This window comes from Capra hircus, chromosome 2, assembly GCF_001704415.2.
Source record: "Capra hircus breed San Clemente chromosome 2, ASM170441v1, whole genome shotgun sequence".
NCBI classification, from domain to species: Eukaryota; Metazoa; Chordata; class Mammalia; order Artiodactyla; family Bovidae; genus Capra; species Capra hircus.
Genome location: NC_030809.1, coordinates 109018405 through 109039389, shown reverse-complemented (window position 1 = coordinate 109039389; position 20985 = coordinate 109018405). Strand labels below are relative to the sequence as shown.

Below are 20985 nucleotides of genomic sequence, written 5' to 3'. Positions count from 1 at the left end.
AAAACAGATCAGGAGGGCAAGAGTCTGAAGGTAAGAACCATGCAGTAAGGGTCTGAATAGAGATCTAGAGAATAGAAGAAAGGGAAGGTGAGGGTGGTGGTGTATAGCTGGGTCTGTAGGCGTCGGCGGGCTTCATAGGTGGTGCTGGTGGTACAGAACCCACCTGCCAATGCAAGAGACTTAAGAGACACAGGTTCGATCCCTGGGTCTGGAAGATCCCCTGGAGGAGGGCATGGCAATCCACTCCAGTATTCTTGCCAGGAGAACCCCATAGACAGAGCATCCTGGAGGGCTACAGTCCATAGGGTTGCTAAGAGTTGGAAAGGACTGAAGCACCTTAGCACACAAGCATGTGGGTGTTGGCAACCAGTTAACCATCAAGGAATCGTGGAAGATCCCAAGATTCTGAACTTGAGGACTGGGAAAACACCAGTGCCGTTAAAAGAAAGGGAATAGTTACCAAGAAAATGATAAAGTTTGTTTTTGAAATATTACTAGTGAGGGATTTTTGTGATCTGACCGGGAGATAGATAGAAATATGTGACTGAAGTACAGAAAAGTAGGCAAGACAAGATGAATCTGAGAGACATCTATGTGAGATGAGATTGCCCTGGAAAATAAGTTGGAGGGAAAAGTGAGTCACGGACTTTAGGAAGCATCTAAATTTCGGGATTAGAGAGGAGGATAGGAACCAGGGAAGGGACCAGTAGAGTGGTAGAAGGTGTAGAACTTCACATTCATGTAGGTATTTTTTAGTATCAACTATTCTGCCCAACAACAATTAGACCAAAATTTAATTATGAGAAATTAAAACTGAATATTCTTTGTACACCTATGTTCATAGCAGCATTATTCAAAATAACCAAAAGGTGTAAACAACTCAAATAATCATCAATGGATGAATGGAGAAACAAAATGTATATGCATATGTGTTAGGCAGGGTGCTACAGAGAAACAGTATCGAGAGGATGTGTATACATATATAATAAGGAATTTGCTTCTGTGAGGATTTTCTGGATGTTTCTGCCTACTTCTGCCTAGAAGTCAACCTAGCAAAAACAGTCCATTAAAGAGGACAAAAAAATAAGTCAGCTATAAGATATTCATCCTACTGGAAGAGATGTAGTTGTAGCCTGTGTCAGTCTTGAATATCTCAAAGCCTTGCTGATGAGCTTTTTCCAATTTGCTCATGGATCAGTCATGTGTGTCTAGATTCCATCAGAGAAATGGTCCAAGCATTATTCCAAGCTGAAGAAATTATTTATTATCTTGAATTAGTAATGGTCTAAAGAAATTGCTGAAACTCTTTTCTGATTATTGTTAAAAATTTAGTTTCCATTGTGCTGAGATTAAAACTGTACTTGTGAAACATTGGTAAATTATTAAATGGATAATACTAATTAATTCAACTTGGATTGAGGTGGAAGGGATGCATTCTGTATTTATCCAGACATAGCAGAATGTATGTTTCCTTAAAATCAAAATTGTATGAGTAATGTGATTGTCTTGTTTTGGGAGCTATATGCATTGCCCTAGCTAAAGGTAGTATCGAATTGCAACAATTTCTCTCTTTCTTTGCCACTGTAGATTTTCTTCTATTTAAAGTCTTATTTATATGTGTTTAATAGGATAGTGTATTGAATAGGAAGTGGGTAGTATATAAATCATAATAACAAGAAACCATTTTATGTTACAAGGACTAGTCCAAGGTATTCTCATTTATTTTCTTTTTTAGTCTTCACATAGGGTATATGAAGAAGATATTATTATTATTATTACCCTCACTTTATAGATAAGGAAACTGAAATTAAAGAGACCAAGTAACTTGCCCATCATCACACTTAGCAAATTGGTGGAGTCCATCATCACATTTAGCAAATTCAAACTCAGGAAGTCTTATTGCAGAGTTGAAACGCTACCCAATCTGTAATTAATTGAAGAAATAAATTGACTGCAAGACATTAGTTGCTTTGTTAATATCGTCAACAATATTCTCTCAAACTCAACATATTAAAATTATAACTCATGATGCTTCTTCCTTCCCACAACACCTCTCCCTGACCACACCAGATCTGCTGAAAAGACAGCTTCAGTTCTGCCATCAGCATCATCATTGTCTCAAACCTTGAATTACCTCTGCCTTACTACTCTCCTTTTCACATTAATCTACAATACAGCCAATCAGAGACAACAGGTAGCAAGAATCCTGGATATTAAAAGTTTTTATGTATTATTTTTCACTGAAGTATAGTCGAAAATATTGTAAATCAAAACTACATTAGTTTCAGGTATACAACAGTAATGCTTCAAAATTTTTATAGATTATATTCCAGTTAAAGTATCATAAAATATTGGCTATATTCTCTATGCTATATAAAATATTCTTGTAGTTTATTCATCATTTACATAGTAGTTTGTATTTCTTAATCCCCTACCCTTATCTTGCCCCTCCCTTTCACTATTAAAAATTTTGTGTTGCTGAGTTTCTACTGGGGCAGGGACTACCAGTATTAGTTACTGCCTTTTCATGTCTCTGTTTTAATTCACAGGGTTAAAACGAGAGTCAAGAAATTTTGGATTTTGTTATTATTATTAGCCAATAAACAGTAATATTTCAGCCACTAGACAGATTAAGCAAAGGTATTTTTATAAGCTTTATTAATTTTATTTAAACTACCTATAGTATTAAAGAAAAGGCTATATACTTGGCAACAGAATACAATTAAAGTTCAATATTTATACTTTGTGCGGAATCCTTTATCTGAAAAGGATGAATGGCCAGTCAGGCGAGACCTCCAGGAACTGTTAATACTTTCCTGAAGTTAAAGCTGACGAGGTCAGCTCTTCTCAAAAGAGAACTACCAATCCCAGAATGCCACTTTCTCTATCTTTCTCGCGAGAATCCCAGAGGGCTAGATCAACCAATCCCTTCATGAAAGAGCCTACGCTACAAGCCAATAAGAAGGCGTATGTGAGCCCAAAGGCGGGAGGCGGAAGGCGCCCTAGGTTTGAAATAGGAAAGTTGTCTCGGCTGCGGCAGCGGATTTTGGAGTTCGGCTGTTGGTTGAAATCGATTCAGGTCTTGTGGGGCTGATGGCTGGGCTCAGGCCTGCCGGAGAAGGTGGGAATTGAGCTGGGCTCGAAACCCGCCTGTCGCGGTAGGGAAAACGGGGTTTGGAGGCGGAATGCGTATTTGGGGGGCGGAGCATGAAATGTACCTCTTGTTGCTGTTTAGGGAGCAGAATGGGCAGCCACAAGGCAGAGGGGTTTGGGGTTTCACCGAAGACAAGTCTGCGAATTTTCTGGGGAGATTTTATGTCATTGGGAAGGTTGTAGCGTTACAGAAAACTGATAGGACCTGGGATCTTACAGAACATCCTTTCACAGGAGAGGAACTGAGGCCGGGAAAGTCGAGGTTACTTGTACAGGTCCTGGACTAAACCCACTGAACTCTCCTCCAGTTTCCATTTTACTGCCACCTTTCCTGATCTGGAGGTGGAGGAGGAAGGAGTGTAGATATGTGGGATCTTATCCCATGATAGGGGCTGCGCCTTCTGGGACCTGGCAATCCAGGCCGGAATCAAAAGGGTCAGAGTTGGAAGGAGTCTTAGCAGTCCCCAACTTTACTTGTGAGAAAACGGAGGCAGAGTCATATTTCCCAGGGTCAGAGTGAGTGTGGTGTGGGGATAACACTCATTACTACTAATGAATTCCTAGGGAGTGATGGTGTTCTGATTTCCTGCTGCACCTATACCATAGTTAAGTTTCAGTGGCTCGATCTACCCTGGGATATTTAGAGTTAAAAGTAAGTTGCTATGAGAGTAGGGGTTTAAGGGATGCACATTACCCTATCAACATGGATTTACTGTATAGCACGGTAAATTGAAATCTTGTAATAAACTATAATGGAATCGAGTGGAAAAATAGAATATAGATGTATATATGACTGAATCACTTTGTTGTACACCTAAAACTAACACAGTATTGTAAATCAACTATACTTCAGTGTATTAAAGTAAGTTGCTAACCATTTTCTAGCAAATTTCAAACTGCCAAAATATGTGGCTGATATGGTTTCAGTAACTTAAAAAGTACAATGTGTGTCCTGTTTGTTTTGTAGCCTTGTCTTACAAAATGGTAGATGATGAACTGGCACTATTTGATAAAAGCATAAATGAATTTTGGAATAAATTCAAAAGCACTGTCAATGACACCTCCTGTCAGATGGTAGGACTAAGAGAAGCCTACAAGGACTCCATTAAAGCATTTGCAGGTACCTACATTTAACTCATAACATGCTGTTATTCTTTGTTGTTCTTGTTTGTTTGTTAGTGTAATTTCAGCTGAATTGAAACCTCAACTCCTTTTCTCTTTCAGAAAAGCTGTCTGTGAAATTAAAGGAAGAAGAACGGATGGTTGAAATGTTTCTGGAGTATCAAAATCGTATGTGACAAACTGTAGAAATAGATCATAGAGAGTTTTTTTAGATTAAACATCTTCATAAAATCCCTCATACAAGTAAAACAGTGTGTTTATATATATCAGTTCAGTTCAATCGCTCAGTTGTGTCCCACTCTTTGCAACCCCTTGGACTGCAGCATGCCAAGCTTCCCTGTCTATCGGCAACTCCCAGAGCTTGCTCAAACTCATGTCCATCGAGTCAGTGATGCCATCCAACCATCTCATCCTCTGTCATCCCCTTCTCATCCTGCCTTCAGTATTTGCCAGCATCAGGGTCTTTTCCAGTGAGTCAGTTCTTTGCATCAGGTGGCCAAAGTATTGGAGCGTCAGCTTGAGCATCAGTCCTTCCAATGAATATTCAGGACTGATTTCCTTTAGAATGGACTGGTTGGATCTCCTTACAGTCCAAGGGACTCTCAAGAGTCTTCTCCAACACCACAGTTCAAAAGCATCAATTCTTTGGCGCTCAGCTTTCTTTATGGTCCAACTCTGATATATGTATGTATGTATGTATGTATGTATGTATGTATATGTATATGTATATGTATATGTATATGTATATGTATATGTATATGTATATGTATATACAGCTTCCCTGGGGGCTTAGTGGTAAAGAATTTGCCTGCCAATGCAGGAGTAACAAGAGAAGTGGGTTCAATCCCTGGGTTGGGAAGATCCCCTGGAGGAGGAAATGGCAACCCACTCCAGTATTCTTGCCTGGAAAATTTCAGAGGAGCCTGGCAGGCTACAGTCCATGGGGTCGCAAAGAGCTGGACTGAGCACCCACGCACACAATTCAGCTTAATAAATAGAACATCCCGTGTTATACCTTCCTCTTCTCTCACTTTCTAGAACTAATCTATCAGCATTTTACTTTAGTATTGAGGTTTTGAATGTTACATATGTGCCAGCATTTCGTATTAATATGTATTCTGTCCCTTTTTCACTTAGCATTTGCTCGTGAGAGTAATCTTCACTGATGTATAAATGCCCATATTTTTAAAAAATGAGTTTCACAGACTAGAATACAAAATCAGTACCTGTTCATCACACTGATGTATAAATGCCTATATTTTTTAAAAATGAGTTTCACAACTTTGAAAAACTGGAGTTCTCTCAGCTCTTTGGGTGTAGGTTTACGATCTGACAGTTTTTCTCTGTATATTTTTATCGTTCCTGCCTTTCTTTTCTACCACTCTGCAGATTGTCCAGAGTGGATTAGCAGCTTTTACTGAATTCTCACACACAGACCACAGGCTTGTAGCCACAGGCCAAAATCCACTGGAGATACTAAATTTTGCCAAACCATGTTTTGAACACTGTCCAATCAGAGTATCTTTACACGGGACACATGTACTTAATGTGCTACAGTCCCTGATTGTTTCTTCTGCTTTGCTTTGCCTTGACCACTTACTTATCTGGCCCCTGAAGGCATGTGATTTTGTAACTCCTGGGAGGCTATTGCAGAAGACTTCTACCCAGGTCCACTTTCTTAGCTGCCCTGAAGCTTCCATGCCCTTTTACTGCTTCTCATTCCCTCTGTAACCAGCAGCAGGAAGGAAAATCACACAATCCTTCAAATGTTAGAATAAAAACATTCCTATACATGGTATTTATGTACCACTTACTAGCTTAAAATTTTTCACACCATCATTAGATACGCTAATCCTGTGAGGTAAATAAATGGGACAGCCATTATTATACTTGTTTTTCGTTGTTCGTTTGCTCAGTCGTGTCTGACTCTGCAACCCCATGAATTGCAGTATGCTAGGCTTCCCTGTCCTTCCCCATCTTCCGGAGCTTGCTCAAACTTAAGTCCATTGAGTCGGTGATGCCATCCAACCGTCTCATCCTCTGTCATCCCCTTCTCCTGCCTTCAACCTTTCCCAACATCAGGGTCTTTTCTAATGAGTCAGCACTTTGCATCAGGTGGCCAAAATACTTCCTTTACAACTGAGGAAAAGAGGACCCACAGTTGTGATTGAATCAAGGTCCTTGGGTAACAGCTGAGAAGCCAGATGGCAACTGAAAACTTTTGACATTTAAATCTGCATCTCTTTTGCAGTAAAATTCTACTTAATTATCCTTAAAAAGTAGCATTTTTCTTTCTGGTAATTCTGATTAGATGTTTATTTTAAAATTATGTCTTATATAATCTGATCATGTCCACAAAGTCTTAGAAAATACAGAAAAGTGTGTAATTGGTATGTTATTGCTTTATTTGCATATCTGTGATTACTGGGTTTAAATTATCTTTTGTATTTGTTAACCATCTTCGTTTTGTGTTTCCTCTGTTCATTCCTTTGTCCTTTTCTTTCGAATTTATATTTGTATCTTCTTTAGATTAAGAATAGTAACCTTTGTTTACGGATAGGTTAATGGTTAAAAGCATGACCTTTGAAGTTAAGACCTAAGTTTGGATCCAGGTCTTACTGTTCATTGCATTCTAGCAGGTAAAGCTGTGAGCAAGTTATTGAACTGCTGAGACTTCTTTTTCTTCTTCTTTGTTTTAATTGAAGTCACGGTTAGTTTACAGGGTGTTAGTTGCAGGTATACAGCAAAGTGATTCAGTTATATATACATATTTATTGTTTTTCAGATTTTTTTCCCTTACAGGTTATTACAAAATATTGAGTAGAGTTCCCTGTGCTATACAGTAGGTCCTTGTTGATTATCTATTTTATATATATTAGTTTTTTCTTTTAAAAAAGAGTAAGATGTCCATCATAATTGCATTATTGTGAAATGACTAAATTTATATAAATATAAGAGCAAGTATTTAGCTTAGAGTTTTTATACTTATTTGATTGAAATATAAGTTTGTCTGCTTGCCTGCCTTTCTCTTCAATTTCCTTTTGCCTTCAAGTAAAAAGATCTTTCCCCATATAGTTAATTTTATATTCACAGATACTGCCTTTTAGGTTTTATAAAGTTTCATTTTACATTTAAATATTTAATTTAAATGTGGATTTTATTTTGGATTTCAGCACTGTTTGGGGAACAATTTACCTTTTGATTTATGATATTTATCATATTAATTTCATATATATACCCATATTTGTTTGCAAACTTTTGTTTGTTTCCCTGGTGGCTCAGACAGTAAAGCGTCTGTCTACAATGCGGGAGACCCGCGTTCGATCCCTGGGTCAGGAAGATCCCCTGGAGAAGGAAATGGCAGCCCACTCCACTATTCTTGCCTGGAGAATCCCATGGACAGAGGAGCCTGGTGGGCTACAGTCCCTGGGGTCGTAAAGAATCGGACACAACTGAGCGACTTCACTTACTTCACAGCACCACTATTGTGTTAATACTGTCACAGTCACAGTTGTCAAATCTGACAGGGCAAGTCCCTTTTCTTATTGTTTTTCTCACCATATTTCCTAGCTGTTCTCACCTGTGTAATTACTTTTGTTGGATCTTCCCTTTCTATTACCTCCAAATTCCACAGGGGCTTTATTAAACACAGAAATGGGTTTGGGAAACATTTATATCTTTATAATATTTAGAAGCTTAAAATGTCTCTCCATATAACTGGGTCAAATGTATCCCTGAGACAAGTTTTGCAATTTTTTTTCCTTACAAACCATACATATATCTTGACCTAGATTATTCCAGAATGTCTTGATTTCCCCCTTCCTTCTTCGGTTCAGTCAGTTGAGTTCACTCAGTCTTGTCCAAATCTTGGTGACCCCATGGACTGCAGCACGCCAGGCCTCCCTGTCTATCACCAACTCCCAGAGTTTACTGAAACTCATGTCCATCGAGTCGGTGATGCCATCGAACCATCTCATCCTCTGTCGTTCCTTTCTCCTCCTACCTTCAATCTTTCCCAGCATCAGGGTCTTTTCCAGTGAGTTAGTTCTTCACATCAGGTGGCCAAAGTATTGAAATGTAGGCTTGAGCATCAGTCCCTCCAATGAATATTCAGAACTGATTTCCTTTAGGATTGACTGGTTTGATCTCCTTGCAGTCCAAGGGACTCTCAAGAGTCTTTTCTAACACCACAGTTCAAAAGCATCAATTCTTTGGCACTCAGCTTTCTTTAGAGTCCAACTCTCACATCCTGATTTGGAGCCAGTCTGTTGTTCCATGTGCAGTTCTAACTGTTGCCTCCTAACCTGCATACAGATTTCTCAGGAGGCAGGTCAGGTGGTCTGGTATTCCCATCTCTAAGAATTTTCCACAGTTTGTTGTGATCCACACAGTCAGAAGCTTGGGCGTAGTCAATAAAGCAGAAATAGATGTTTTTCTGGAATTCTCGCTTTTTCTATGATCCAGCGGATGTTGGCGATTTGATCTCTGGTTTCTCTGCCTTTTCTAAATCCAGCTTGACCATCTGAAGTTCACGGTTCACATACTGTTGAAGCCTGGCTTGGACAATTTTGACCATTACTTTACTAGCATGTGAGATGAGTGCAATTGTGCGGAAGTTTGAGCATTCTTTGGCGTTGCCTTTCTTTGGTATTAGAATGAAAACAGACCTTTTCCAGTCCTGTGGCCACTGCTGAGTCTTCCAAATTTGCTGGCATATTGAGTGCAGCGTTTTAACAGCATCATCTTTCAGGATTTGAAATAGTTCAGTTCAGTTCAGTCACTCAGTTGTGTCCGACTCTTTGCGACCCCATGAATTGCAGCACGCAAGGCCTCCCTGTCCATCACCAACTCCCGGAGTTCACTCAGACTCACATCCATCCAGTCCGTGATGCCATCCAGCCATCTCATCCCCGGTCGTCCCTTTCTCCTCCTGCCCCCAATCCCTCCCAGCATCAGAGTCTTTTCCAATGAGTCAACTCTTCACATGAGGTGGCCAAAGTACTGGAGCTTCAGCTTTAGCATCATTCCTTCCAAAGAAATCCCAGGGTTGATCTCCTTCAGAATGGACTGGTTGGATCTCCTTGCAGTCCAAGGGACTCTCAAGAGTCTTCTCCAACACCACAGTTCAAAAGCATCAATTCTTCAGCGCTCAGCCTTCTTCACAGTCCAACTCTCACATCCATACATGACCACAGGAAAAACTATAGCCTTGACCGGATGGACCTTAGTTGGCAAAGTAATGTCTCTGCTTTTGAATATGCTATCTAGGTTGGTCATAACTTTTCTTCCAAGGAGTAAGCGTCTTTTAATTTCATGGCTGTCAACTGGAATTCCATCACCTCCACTAGCTTTGTTCATAGTTATATTTGCTAAGGCCCACTTGACTTCACATTCCAGTGTGTCTGGCTCTAGCTAAGTGATCACACCATCGTGGTTATCTGGGTCATGAAGATCTTTTTAATATAGTTCTTCTGTGTACTCTTCCTTCTTCACTGCCCCCTTACCGTCCTCTCGTCCTCTCTCCTTTCTTCTATCATTTTGGTATATTTCAGAATATACCAGATATCTAGCATTAAAATTAGGTATTTCTTCAAAGCATCTGAAAAGCCATCTTTAGAGTTTGTTCATCTTTGGTGGTGTTTTCTTTATGTACTTATTTGATGGGGAGAGCTGCAAAGGTCATGATCTTCTGATTTTGTATTTCTTGGTTTAATTTAGCATTCTCATTTAAAAATGCATTTTTTGTCTCCTCATTTTTGTTTTCAAAGACAATTAGGAAAGGATAAGGATTCTTGTTCTTTTATGGTTTTTTAATTGTTAGGAAATGTTTATCAATTAAAACATTAATTTTGTGAAAGTCAGTATTTTTCTCTTTTTATAGATACATGCTGATGAGCAAAGCATATAGATTCTAGCTAATACTTTGTGCTTCTTGCAGAAATCTGCAGACAGAATAAGCTCATTCAAGAGAAAAAAGAGAATTTATTAAAGTTGATTGCTGAAGTAAAAGACAAAAACCAGGAAGTGGAGGCACTGACTGCAAATATCCAGGATCTTAAGGAAGAATATGCTAGGAAGAAGGAAAGTAAGTTTCCAGTTGTACAGGTATTTAAAACAATCTAAATTTCAAAGTAGTGATGGCTCACAGTTATGTACATGTTGCCTTCTCCCGAGTTCATTGCCAGAAGTAGCTAACGTACTTTAAGGCCATAGCCAGTCCCTCACCTCTCTCCGCAAGGTGTCTGTGAAATTTGCGAAGTAGGTTTTATTTTCCTTCTTTTGCTTAAAGAGCCTTTTTATTTTTTCTGTCTTTTTAAAAACTTATTTAGTTTTAATTAAAGGAAATTGCTTTACAGTATTGTGGTGGTTTCTGCCAAACGTCAACATGAATCAGCCATAGGTATACCAGCGTCCCTCCCTAATGAGCCTCCCTCCCACCTCCCCCCATTCCACCCCTCTAGGTTGTTACAGAGCCCCAGTTTGAGTTCCCTGAGTCATACAGCAATTGCAGTTGGCTGTCTGTTTTACATATGGTAATGTATGTTTCCATGTTACTCTCTCTGTATATCCCACCCTGTCCTTCCTAACCCTCATGTCCATAAATCTGTTCTCTATGTCTGTTTCTCCATTGCTTCCTGCAATTTCTCAGTACCATCTTTCCAGATTCCATATATATACATTAGCGAAGACTGATCCTTTTGATTTCCAACAGAACCAGAGAACAATGAAATTGAGTTTCATTATTGTGGGAGTTTAATTAAGCAGAGTGGGAGACAGTTTCACTAAATAAGATTTGCCTGGGAGAAACCATCGTGTAATTTATGCAACAGATTGATTGATCACGCATCCTCTGCCAGGAACTATTAAGCATGTTCTTCATGCTGTAAAGCCTCTTTGTCTAAGACTTTTATGTTTTTTTTTAAAAAGCTGCTTCTTTTATATGGAAGACTTGTTTGCCCATAAATGAAATAATCAATTCTAAAATCTCTTGAATATAGCAAAGTTTGTTTCGTGAATGCTCTTTCTTATAGAGTTTGTGTACGAATCGACATTATTTTTTTCAACTCTTAAGTATTACTTAGGGAATGTTGCATTAACTTTTGAAAAAAAGTTCTAAACTAGCATGAAATAATGCTGACTTCCTACTTAAAATAATTGAATATTTTTCCAGTGAAGCAACTGATACATTTTTGGCTAACTAAAAAAAGCGAAATAGTGTACAAGAAGTCTTTATGTTTCCCTGCTAAGCTTGCAAGTCCTTGGCCTATTTATTCATGCTGCTTTATAATAAAATAGAACAAAACTTATTACTCTTAATACTGGTATGTATTTTTTTATGCAGTTTTTCCTTCCAGCTTGAATGAACAAAAGCCCCTTTTGCTAATTGGTGGAGATAGAAAGTGTAGTAAATGTAAATGTAAGCTGATTTATTTGCCTGGTATAATTTTTATGGTTGTTTTTAAGTTTTTTAAAATTAGTTAAAAGAATATTAACTGAATGTTATTTAAAATATTCTATACTCATTGTATGTGGTTTTTAATCATAGCTATTTCCACTGCTAACAAAGCTAATGAAGAGAGGTTGAAAAGGCTACAGAAATCTGCAGACTTATATAAAGATCGACTTGGACTAGAAATTCGGAAAATTTATGGTTAGTATATTAATGTAAGTAAAACATAGGATATTTGAAAAGTCTGTCTTAAGTAGAAAAGAATCTTTAAAATATTTTCAGCTAAGATAATGACCACATTGTTAATTTTTTAAACAGTAAGAAAAAAATTACCAAACTTTTATCACCCTAATGTAATTACTCCTGCCTTGGTTATTTATCATCCAGCATTTTAGTAAATGTATTTTAGGGATAGTTGCCAGCATGAAAAAAAATTTTTTTGTTCCTTGTTCTTACTAGTATTGTATGATTAGTATTTCTCTAATTGTTATAGCCTTCATAATGGTAATTTTAACATAGTGGTATAATCATTCATTCCATAAGTGTAGCTTAATTTATTCAGTCTTTTATCTATTGTTTAACCCGTATATTACTCTAAGTTTAACACTTGGATTTTACATTTTTCAGTTTTAGAAATACTATAGTGGACATACATAGACTTCTCCATTTGAGGGGCACAATTTTCATGAAATTCCCAGAGATGAATTACCGAGTTAAAGCGTAGGAATATTTCTGCCGCTGTTACATATCTATGTGTCCATTTATAGAAATATTTATGGTGTTGGGAGTCCCCAAGATTACATTCCATTTTGGTGATTTCACTAGAAAGATTTACAAGGCTCAGGGTGGCTCAGATTTATGGCAGTGAAAGAATACAAAACAAAATCAGCCCAAAGAAAAAAGTCGCATGGGGCAAAATCTAGAGGAAACAAGTTTTCAAGAGCATTAAGCCAGTGGAGTCACACAGGATGTGATTAATCCCGTCAGCGTCGAATTGTGACAGGACACGTTGTGTTGTCTACCAGGGAACCTCATTAGAGACTCTGGAAGCTTGGCCTTGTTTTGCTTGGACTCCACCCCAGGAATTACTTACATTGCTGATTTTGCCGTATCCTTTCACTGTAATCATAGGTCTGAGTACAACCAGTGGTGAGCGCCAGGAATCCTCCTAGTGGATTTTCAGACCTGTGGTGGTCTTGGGGATCTCTGATATCCCAGACAAGGACCAGTCTTGCAAGCAGACTTTTCTGGGGACAGAAGTCTCAGGCCTGCTAGGCCAACTCTTTTATGCAATCTGTGTATAATGTAAAGAGTACCCATTTCATTGTTGTTTGTGCCAGAATTGTAGTTTCTTTTTAAAGATTTTTGGTTTATTTTATTATCTGGCAGTTGATTAGATAATAGAAACTTAAAAAAAAATACATTTCTTTGATTATTATGAAAATGTGACCATTTTCCCCATTTATTTACCAATTATACTTCTTTCTGAAATTGGACCCTCTATTCATAAATCTGTTTGCCTTAGTTTTGGTGTTTTTCCTATCTGTCAGAATGAGTCTTTAATGCAAAATATTAACCTTTGCTTAGAGGAGAACATAAAGACCAGCTCTGAACTTTTTAAAAAATTTTACTTAGTTTCGATTGGGGGACAACTGCTTTACAATATTGTGTTGGTTTCTAAAAATATGGAACGCTTCATAAATTTGCATGATATCCTTTCACAGCGGTGATGCTAATCTTCTCTGTAACATTCCAATTTTAGTGTATGTGCTACTGAAGCAAGCGTAGCTCTGAACTTTTGATCCATTGGACTTTATCTTCACTGTTATCCTGAGGTGCTTTTTTGTGTTTTGTTTAGTTTTGCCTCAAAACCACTTTTAAAGCTTTAAAATTATTTTTAGATTTAAAGTAGAAGTTTCTCATAGTCCTCAAAATCAGGAAATACTGTTTTATAGCAGTGTAGATATTAATCAGAGGTAGAGGGAAGAAAGCTTATCTCAGTGGAGAGCTTTGGCACAATAAAATAATTCTCATACTAAATAATTTAATCCCTTTATTCAGGTGATAAATTGCAGTTTATATTCACTGATATTGACCCTAAGCATCCTGATCGCCCATTTATGTTTTCCCTGTGCCTAAATGAAGCAAGGGACTATGAAGGTATGTACCCCTATCTCTTAACTGGTATTTAAGATTGGCATCTCAGAATGTTATTTGACTTAGAACATAAAGTAACATGAAGGCAAGTAATATTCCCACAAGCTGTTGCTTTCTTTTCCAGTCTTGCTTCTTGTGATATTATCTTCTAAAGGCAATGACTATAGTTTTGATTTATAGATAGTATCCAGTCCATGGGGTCACGAAGAGTCAGACACAACTGAGCGATTTCACTTATACTTTTCACTTTAATGCATTGGAGAAAGAAATGGCAACCCACTCCAGTGTTCTTGCCTGGAGAATCCCAGGGATGGGGGAGCCTCGTGGGCTGCCGTCTATGGGGTCACACAGAGTCGGACACGACTGAAGTGACTTAGCAGCAGCAGAAACCTTAATAAGTAACTTCTCTTCCGGATGGCACAGCGCCACAATGGCTGAAAGAGTTAAAAGACCAATGATCACTGCATTTCATATGCAAGTATGAATTATCCTCTTAGAGATCTTAAAGCTAACGCTGTAAAGGATATGACTGCCTAAATGTGAATATTGTATGTGATCTAAGTAGATGATTTTCAATTTGAATGTGATAATTTAATTTCCAAAAAATAAATTTTAAAATATTCCTATCCTGAAAATCCCAAATGTTGATAATTTTGCTTCATTGCTGCTTCTACAGTGGACCAGAAAGGTCTTTAATGTGTGGGAAGTTATATGTTTGGCAATAGTGTGAACAAAAAGATGGAAATTTATTTATCTCTTTTTATTATTCTAATGTTAAGGATTCTAAAGTAATCCTTAACTTACTGGAATTCAGAAAAATGGTTCTTAGCTCTTTATATCTGTATCCGCAAAGCATTTGTATTAATAGCAGATGGACGCTCAGGAAAATGGCTGAGTCAGCTCCCTGATGTGACTTAGTGACTCGAGTTTATATTTTAGGAATATAGTTCAAGTACAAATTTTTTTTTTCTCTCTCTTGGTAAATATCTTCTAATCTGATGGCTGCTAACTTTTAAAAAGCAAATCCCAAGACCTCTTACCTAGCTTCTCAGTTTTCTCTAAATTGGATTGCCTCTCTTGTTATATAGTGTTATAGTTTTTGATAATGTATTAAAATACAGTGTACAGTATAAATTTGGAACCAGGTGCTCTTTGCTATTCTTTCTCTGCTTTGGTCATGGGCCTTGTTTCCCAAGCAGTCTCTGCCAGAGAACTAGAAATCTGACAGGCTTCAATTTTTTCTGCTTGGACAAAGGACAAGACTGATGATAGAGAAAGGTGAATCATTCCTTTCCTTTGACCACCTTCACAGGAGACTTGCTCCTAGTATGTACCAGCTGGTGCAACTGCATGTGAGGGCCATATTGTTATTTGTGACTCTGAGTCCCATTTGGCCATGTAAATACAACTTTGGGAATAGCAGCTACATTTTCTAATGATCCCCATTTCAGTTGTAAAGCAGCAGATGTTTCTTTCCATAGTCGTCAGTTATTAAGGGTTGGCATTGAAAGTTGTTCTTTTTTTGATTGAGTGGTTAGAAATTAGATTTGAGGCCCAGTTTTGCACAGAAAACTGACAACAGTTTAAAAAAAATACTGTTAAAATAGTTGAAATAGTTAAAATGTATGGGAAAGATGATAGGAAATGGCCTTCTGTTCTGTATCTCTGAGCTCTTCAATCCTTGATTACCATCTATTTAAAACAAGATTGTAGTATTTAATATTTGAATATTTAGAGATTAAACAAAGGAAAGGTCCAAAAAATAATTAGGATGTGAAAATCAAGTTTGTGTGTCATTCTGTGCTGAAAGCATTTCAGGAAAATGGAATTGAAATGACTTGAATCATATGAGAGCATCTAAGTTAGAAATACTTCTCTTCTAAAAATATTGTCTTCTTTTTCTCTCCTCCTAGTGTCAGATAGTGCTCCTCATCTTGAGTGCCTCGCAGAATTTCAAGAAAAAGTAAGGCAGACCAACAATTTTTCGGCTTTTCTTGCCAACGTTCGGAAAGCTTTTACTGCCCTGGTTTATAATTGATACATAAATGGTGTGTAAAAACCGTTATCCCTTTGTGTTTCTCTTTTTTAAAAAACTGTCATTATTCGAAGTTTGTCTATAATCTTTATTTTTGTAACATTTCTGTGTGCTGATTTTTGTCAATTATTTTAATTGAAATCTTGGGAAAGAAGGTTTAAGTCGAGCTATAAGAAGTCATGGATCAGTAATGATAAAAGATGAAGGGAGTGAGTCCAACCTGTGGTTTGCAACTTCTAAAATGCACTTCACAGAGTAAATGCTATCATCCTAATGTCTTAAAGGAAGGAATGTTTTTATCCTACACCAAGAGGGATCTACAGTTAAAGGACAAACCTTTGTATCAGAAGAAAGTTGGCAGTGTTCTAAAATATCTAGAAAAGGATCTAATTTTGAAAATCCAAATGTAGAAAATTCGTAAGCAGTTTCCGTTTTGTAATATTTAGACTGGTTAGTTGTGGTCTAGACATATATTTGACATCTTTGGAGTCTATTCAGTACAGACTAGAACTCAATCAGTTTTCTTCTAGGATTTCATTTTTGTCACTATTCTTTCCTTTTAAATTTGGTTTTGTTTAGGTCTGCTGGCTTTAGTGGAAGACACATAGTACTGTCTCAGGATATCTTGGGCACGCCTAAAAGCCGTGGAGCAGTGGCCTCCATGCTTCTAGCTACATTTGGCTTCCCCTTGTTGTCTGGTTGGGGGAGGTTAAGCCAGTTGTCTAGGTAGGGCTGGAGGGAGCTTCAGAGCACCATCCCTCAGCTGCCTCTCATGTCTAGGACTTGGCTCAGGGTTCTGCTCACAATCGTATAGCAGTGGAATTTATCTAAGAATGCTGTGGACTAGTGGGAATGTTATTACTCAGCCATTCCCAGTGTGCAGAGCAGCTTTTAGGTACCACCGATTGATACTATCTCTGCAGAGATGCAAGGCTGATAAACTGCCCTGGAGATTGGAGTGTGTGGTACAAATTATCATCTTATCCTGTCTTAGCATGAGCTTGGCTAAAGAAGTATTTTAACAGGCAGTTCAGTGAGCAGACTATCCAGTTTTCCTAGGCAAACCTTCACATTTGGCTTTATTTTGTAATATACCTACATTTAAATGAATATAGAAAGCCATATTAAAACCCAGCTTTGGTTTTTATGGACCTGGCTTGGTTTGGAGTTTAAATTATATAAGCAGGATCCATTTCTTAGCTGTTTCTCCTGGGTTAAGATTCCATGTGGTGAACCCCAGCAATTTCAAGCTCATCTCAATCTCTGAACCAATCACTGGTGATCAGAAGAGTAAAGTATATACATTGGATTAGGTTAGATCCTCTGGAAACCCAGGTCTGGAGGTGGATTAAGCATGATAACTGAGCTAAGAGTAGGGATGTTATTCTTTAAATGGAAATAGACACTAAATGTTTAACATAAAAAAGATAGCAGATGACTATTATAGTGAGTACATATTTACTGAATTCCCTGCTTGAAATATAACAAGGAACAAAAAATTTAAGAAGATATTTTCATTCATTAAAACTAGAGAAAAACCACATATCCTACCACAAATTCTGGATATAATGTTTTGAACCATAGAGTGAAAAGGCACCAGGCATTGATTCTGAAAGATCTTTTTTACCTGCAACTTAGAGAAATGAAGATTGGGGATGAGAGACTTAATGGGGAGCTCTCCGCTTAGATCCATGTCTCCTCAAGGACCACCATTCTTCACTTCTAACTGGGGGTCCGTCTTGTCAAAGCTATGGTTTTTCTAGTAGTCATGTCCAGATGTGAGAGTTGGACCATGAAGAAGATTGAGCGCCAAAGAATTGATGCTTTCAAACTCTGGTGCTCGAAAAGACTTGAGAGTCCCTTGGACTGCAAGGAGATCAAACCAGTCCATCATAAAGGAAAGCAACCCTGAATATTCATTGGAAGGACTGATGCTGAAGCTGAAGCTCCAACACTTAGGCTGCCTGATGTGAAGAGCCAACTCACTGGAAAAGACCTTGTTGCTGGGAAAGATTGAGGACAGGAGGAGAAGGGGGTGACAGGATGAGATGGTTGGATGGCATCATTCACTCAATGGACATAAGTTTGAGCAAACTCCAGAGATAATGGAGAACAGGGAACCTGGTGTGTTATAGTCCACGGAGTTGCAAAGAGTGGGACACAACTGAACAATAATGACAAGCTTAAATTTTAAAGTTTGATACATTATGAAAATTGTGCTTTGAATGAGTAAGAATACATATGAAAGGGAAACCAAGCTAGTCCATTAAACTTCCTCTATCCGTTTTATTTAGGATGGTATGTTGTAAAAACAAAATAATAGTTTTCAGCATTTAAAACCTTCCTGATACAGAAATAAAGCACAAGATATAAGATACAAAGTACAATTTCTTGAATGGGAAAGAAATATGCCTAAGTAATAAAACTAATTGAAATGGAATCTCAGTGGGGTACACTAACCTATTCCACATTTTGTAATAAAATGGAACAAGAACTCTAAAACTCAATCACTAGTTAAGTTGAAAAAACAGAATCAGCACAAAATCTGCTAAAATGTAAGTTTTGATTTCCCATCTAATGAGGATTAGAAAATGTTGCTTCTCCTCCAGTTCAGAGGATTCTGATACAGAGACAATTAGTTATACTTTAATTTGTGTACCGTGACAGTGAATTGCCTGTTTAGCTATAAAGCTAGCATAGTATCTTTCCAGGTGGCTCAGTGGTAAAGAATCCACCTGCTAACGCAGAAGAAGGAGACATGGGTTCTATCCCTGGGTTGGGAAGATCCCCTGGAGGAGGAAATACGACCCACTCAGGTATTCTTGCCTGGAAAATTTCACGGACAGGAGAGCTTGGTGGGCTACAGTCCATGGGATGGCACAAAGTTGGACACAAACAACTAAGCATGCAAAATAGCATAGTAGCTAACATACAGTAGAAACTTAGTATTTGTCAATGTGGAGCACATTTCCAGACTCAGTAGAAAATTATTTAATGGGAAATTTACACCTTTGAAAAGGAGCTGACTTGTTCGGTAATACTTACAGGCATGCTGCTGAGATGTCCAGCAATTTTTAACAGGTGAAGACAGCTGTATAGGTAGTTCTTGAAAAAATGGCAGGCTAATCAAGAATAAGACTCTGAATAAGACAAGGGTTTCATCTTTGTAGAAAAAGTCTTGTCAAAAGTAAGTAAAATGGAGAGTATGCAAGCTATTTCGAATCAGCTCCTTTCATAGTATTGTTAAACATGTGTGAAGTATGAACAATGTATGATGGGATGTGTGAAGAATATTGGAGTTTATAGACACGTTACTCTCCTTATCAACTAGGCAAGCTGGAGGTAGCTGCTAGGATAAGGTGCAACAAATGGAAAAACTTCAAGGAAGAAATTATTTTACTCAGCTGCATAGATTTTTACAAAAATTCAGAAAGAGGCAATATTTAAGGTTCAAGTAAATGTGATCTATATAATGGTAAATCTTGAATAAATGCTCTGTGTGTGAAAAATTCTGCTTTCCAGCATCAACATGGTAACATGAAAAGATTTGAGAATTAAGATGTGGTCCAGTTGTTGCTCTGTTATCAAAATTGATACATGATCTTGGACAAATCAGTTAATCTTTTTGAGCTTAAATCTTCTCTCCAACCAAACTGCACTATGTGTAATTTCCCAAACTTGCCTTTTTTTGTTGTTGAGCAGGCCAAGGAAGTTTTCTTCTATTTTCAGTTAATTAAAAGTAATTATCATAAATGTTTGTTGCATTTTATTGTGTTTTTCTGTATCTGTATGGATTTTCATCTTGTAGCTGTTAATATGGTGATTTATACTAATAGGTTTTTTAAAAAAGTTGAATTAAACTTGCCTTCCTGGAATAAATCTTAGTCATGGCGTGCAATCTGTTTAGTTTTGGTTTTAATAATGCTAGATTCAGTTTTGTGAAATTTGCTTTAAATTTTTACTTCTATAACCATGAATTAGATTGGCTTATTAATTTTCCTTTGTGTATTAACATCATCTGATGTTGGTATCATGGTTATCCTTGGTCCCAGACCCTTGAAAATAGTTGAGATGTGTTCCTTTCTTGTCTGTTTCTGAAAATGTTTGATTAAGGGCTTATGGCTTTCGAACACACATATAAAACTCTCTTGAGCCTGTGTTTTCTTTGTAGGAAGATGCTTTTAGAAAAATGCATGTTAACTTTTTAATAGTTATTGAATTACTTAATTATTCTGTTTCTTCCTGAGAAATACATAGTTTTTTGAGAAATTTGTCTCTTGCAGACTTTTTTTTGCAAATTAATTGGTGTGAAGTTGTTAATAATATATAATTTTGGTTTTTGATATCTACTGCACCTGTAGTGTGTCTCCTTTTTTCTTAGAAATAATGCTGCTTTATTTATGCCTTTCTTGTGCTTCCCTGGTGGCTCAGATGGTAAAAAAATCTGCCTGCAATGCAGGAGACCTGGGTTCAATCCCTGGGTCGGAAAGATCCCCTGGAGAAGGGAGCAGCCACCCACTCCAGTGTTCTTACCTGGAGTATTCCGTGGTATTCAGGAACCTGGCAAGCTACAGTCCAAGGGGTTGCAAGAGTCAGACCTGACTCAGTGACTAACACTTTCACTTTCATGACTTTCTTAATTTTGCCAGAGGTTTGCTCTGTTGATTAACCCTTTCAAAGAACCAACGAATAGCTTTATTCATTGGTTTATTCACAGCTTTATTCAACCTCTTGTCTTATATGTCATTAATTTCTGATTTTTCTTTTCATTTATTTGCTTTAGGTGGTTTCTGATGTTTTTATAAATTCATAATCAGGATGCTTAATTCATTAATTTTATCCTTTTTCCTGTGGTACTTTTTTTAAGTTGCTTTCCTGAAACTATAGGTTTTAGTACGTAGTAACTTTCTTATTTTTTATTTCTAACAGTTAAAATTTTCCATTAGGATCTATTCTTTGGCCATGAGTTATTTAGAAGTGTGTGTGTCTGCACATGTGTGCTTGTATGTGTACAGGGACACATAACATGTGTTCTCCGAACACACAGGGTTTTTTCACTTATTCTTTT

General features: G+C 37.5%; 1 protein-coding gene across 3 annotated transcripts; it reads left to right on the top strand.

Annotated features, from left to right (window-relative positions):
- On the top strand, window positions 2985–20065 carry SPC25 (SPC25, NDC80 kinetochore complex component). 3 transcript variants are annotated; one of them, XM_005676011.3, is made up of 7 exons: window positions 2985–3121; window positions 4121–4273; window positions 4378–4443; window positions 10214–10360; window positions 11822–11926; window positions 13787–13885; window positions 15796–20065. In XM_005676011.3, exons 1-7 carry the CDS (start codon window positions 3094–3096, stop codon window positions 15918–15920), a joined length of 723 nt encoding a protein of 240 aa, XP_005676068.2. In that variant the 5' UTR covers window positions 2985–3093; the 3' UTR covers window positions 15921–20065. The 3 variants fall into 3 exon arrangements, with proteins under 3 accessions (XP_005676068.2, XP_017919601.1, XP_005676069.2); XM_018064112.1 differs by having other exon boundaries at window positions 2998–3079; XM_005676012.3 differs by having other exon boundaries at window positions 2998–3158.

Excerpts from the sequence above, each read along its gene's own strand:
- SPC25 (XM_005676011.3), top strand. The coding sequence starts at position 3,094 with ATGGCTGGGCTCAGGCCTGCCGGAGAAG. Across the intron at positions 10,361-11,821 it reads ATATGCTAGGAAGAAGGAAA|CTATTTCCACTGCTAACAAA; the intron begins GTAAGTTTCCAG and ends TTTTAATCATAG. Across the intron at positions 13,886-15,795 it reads TGAAGCAAGGGACTATGAAG|TGTCAGATAGTGCTCCTCAT; the intron begins GTATGTACCCCT and ends CTCTCCTCCTAG.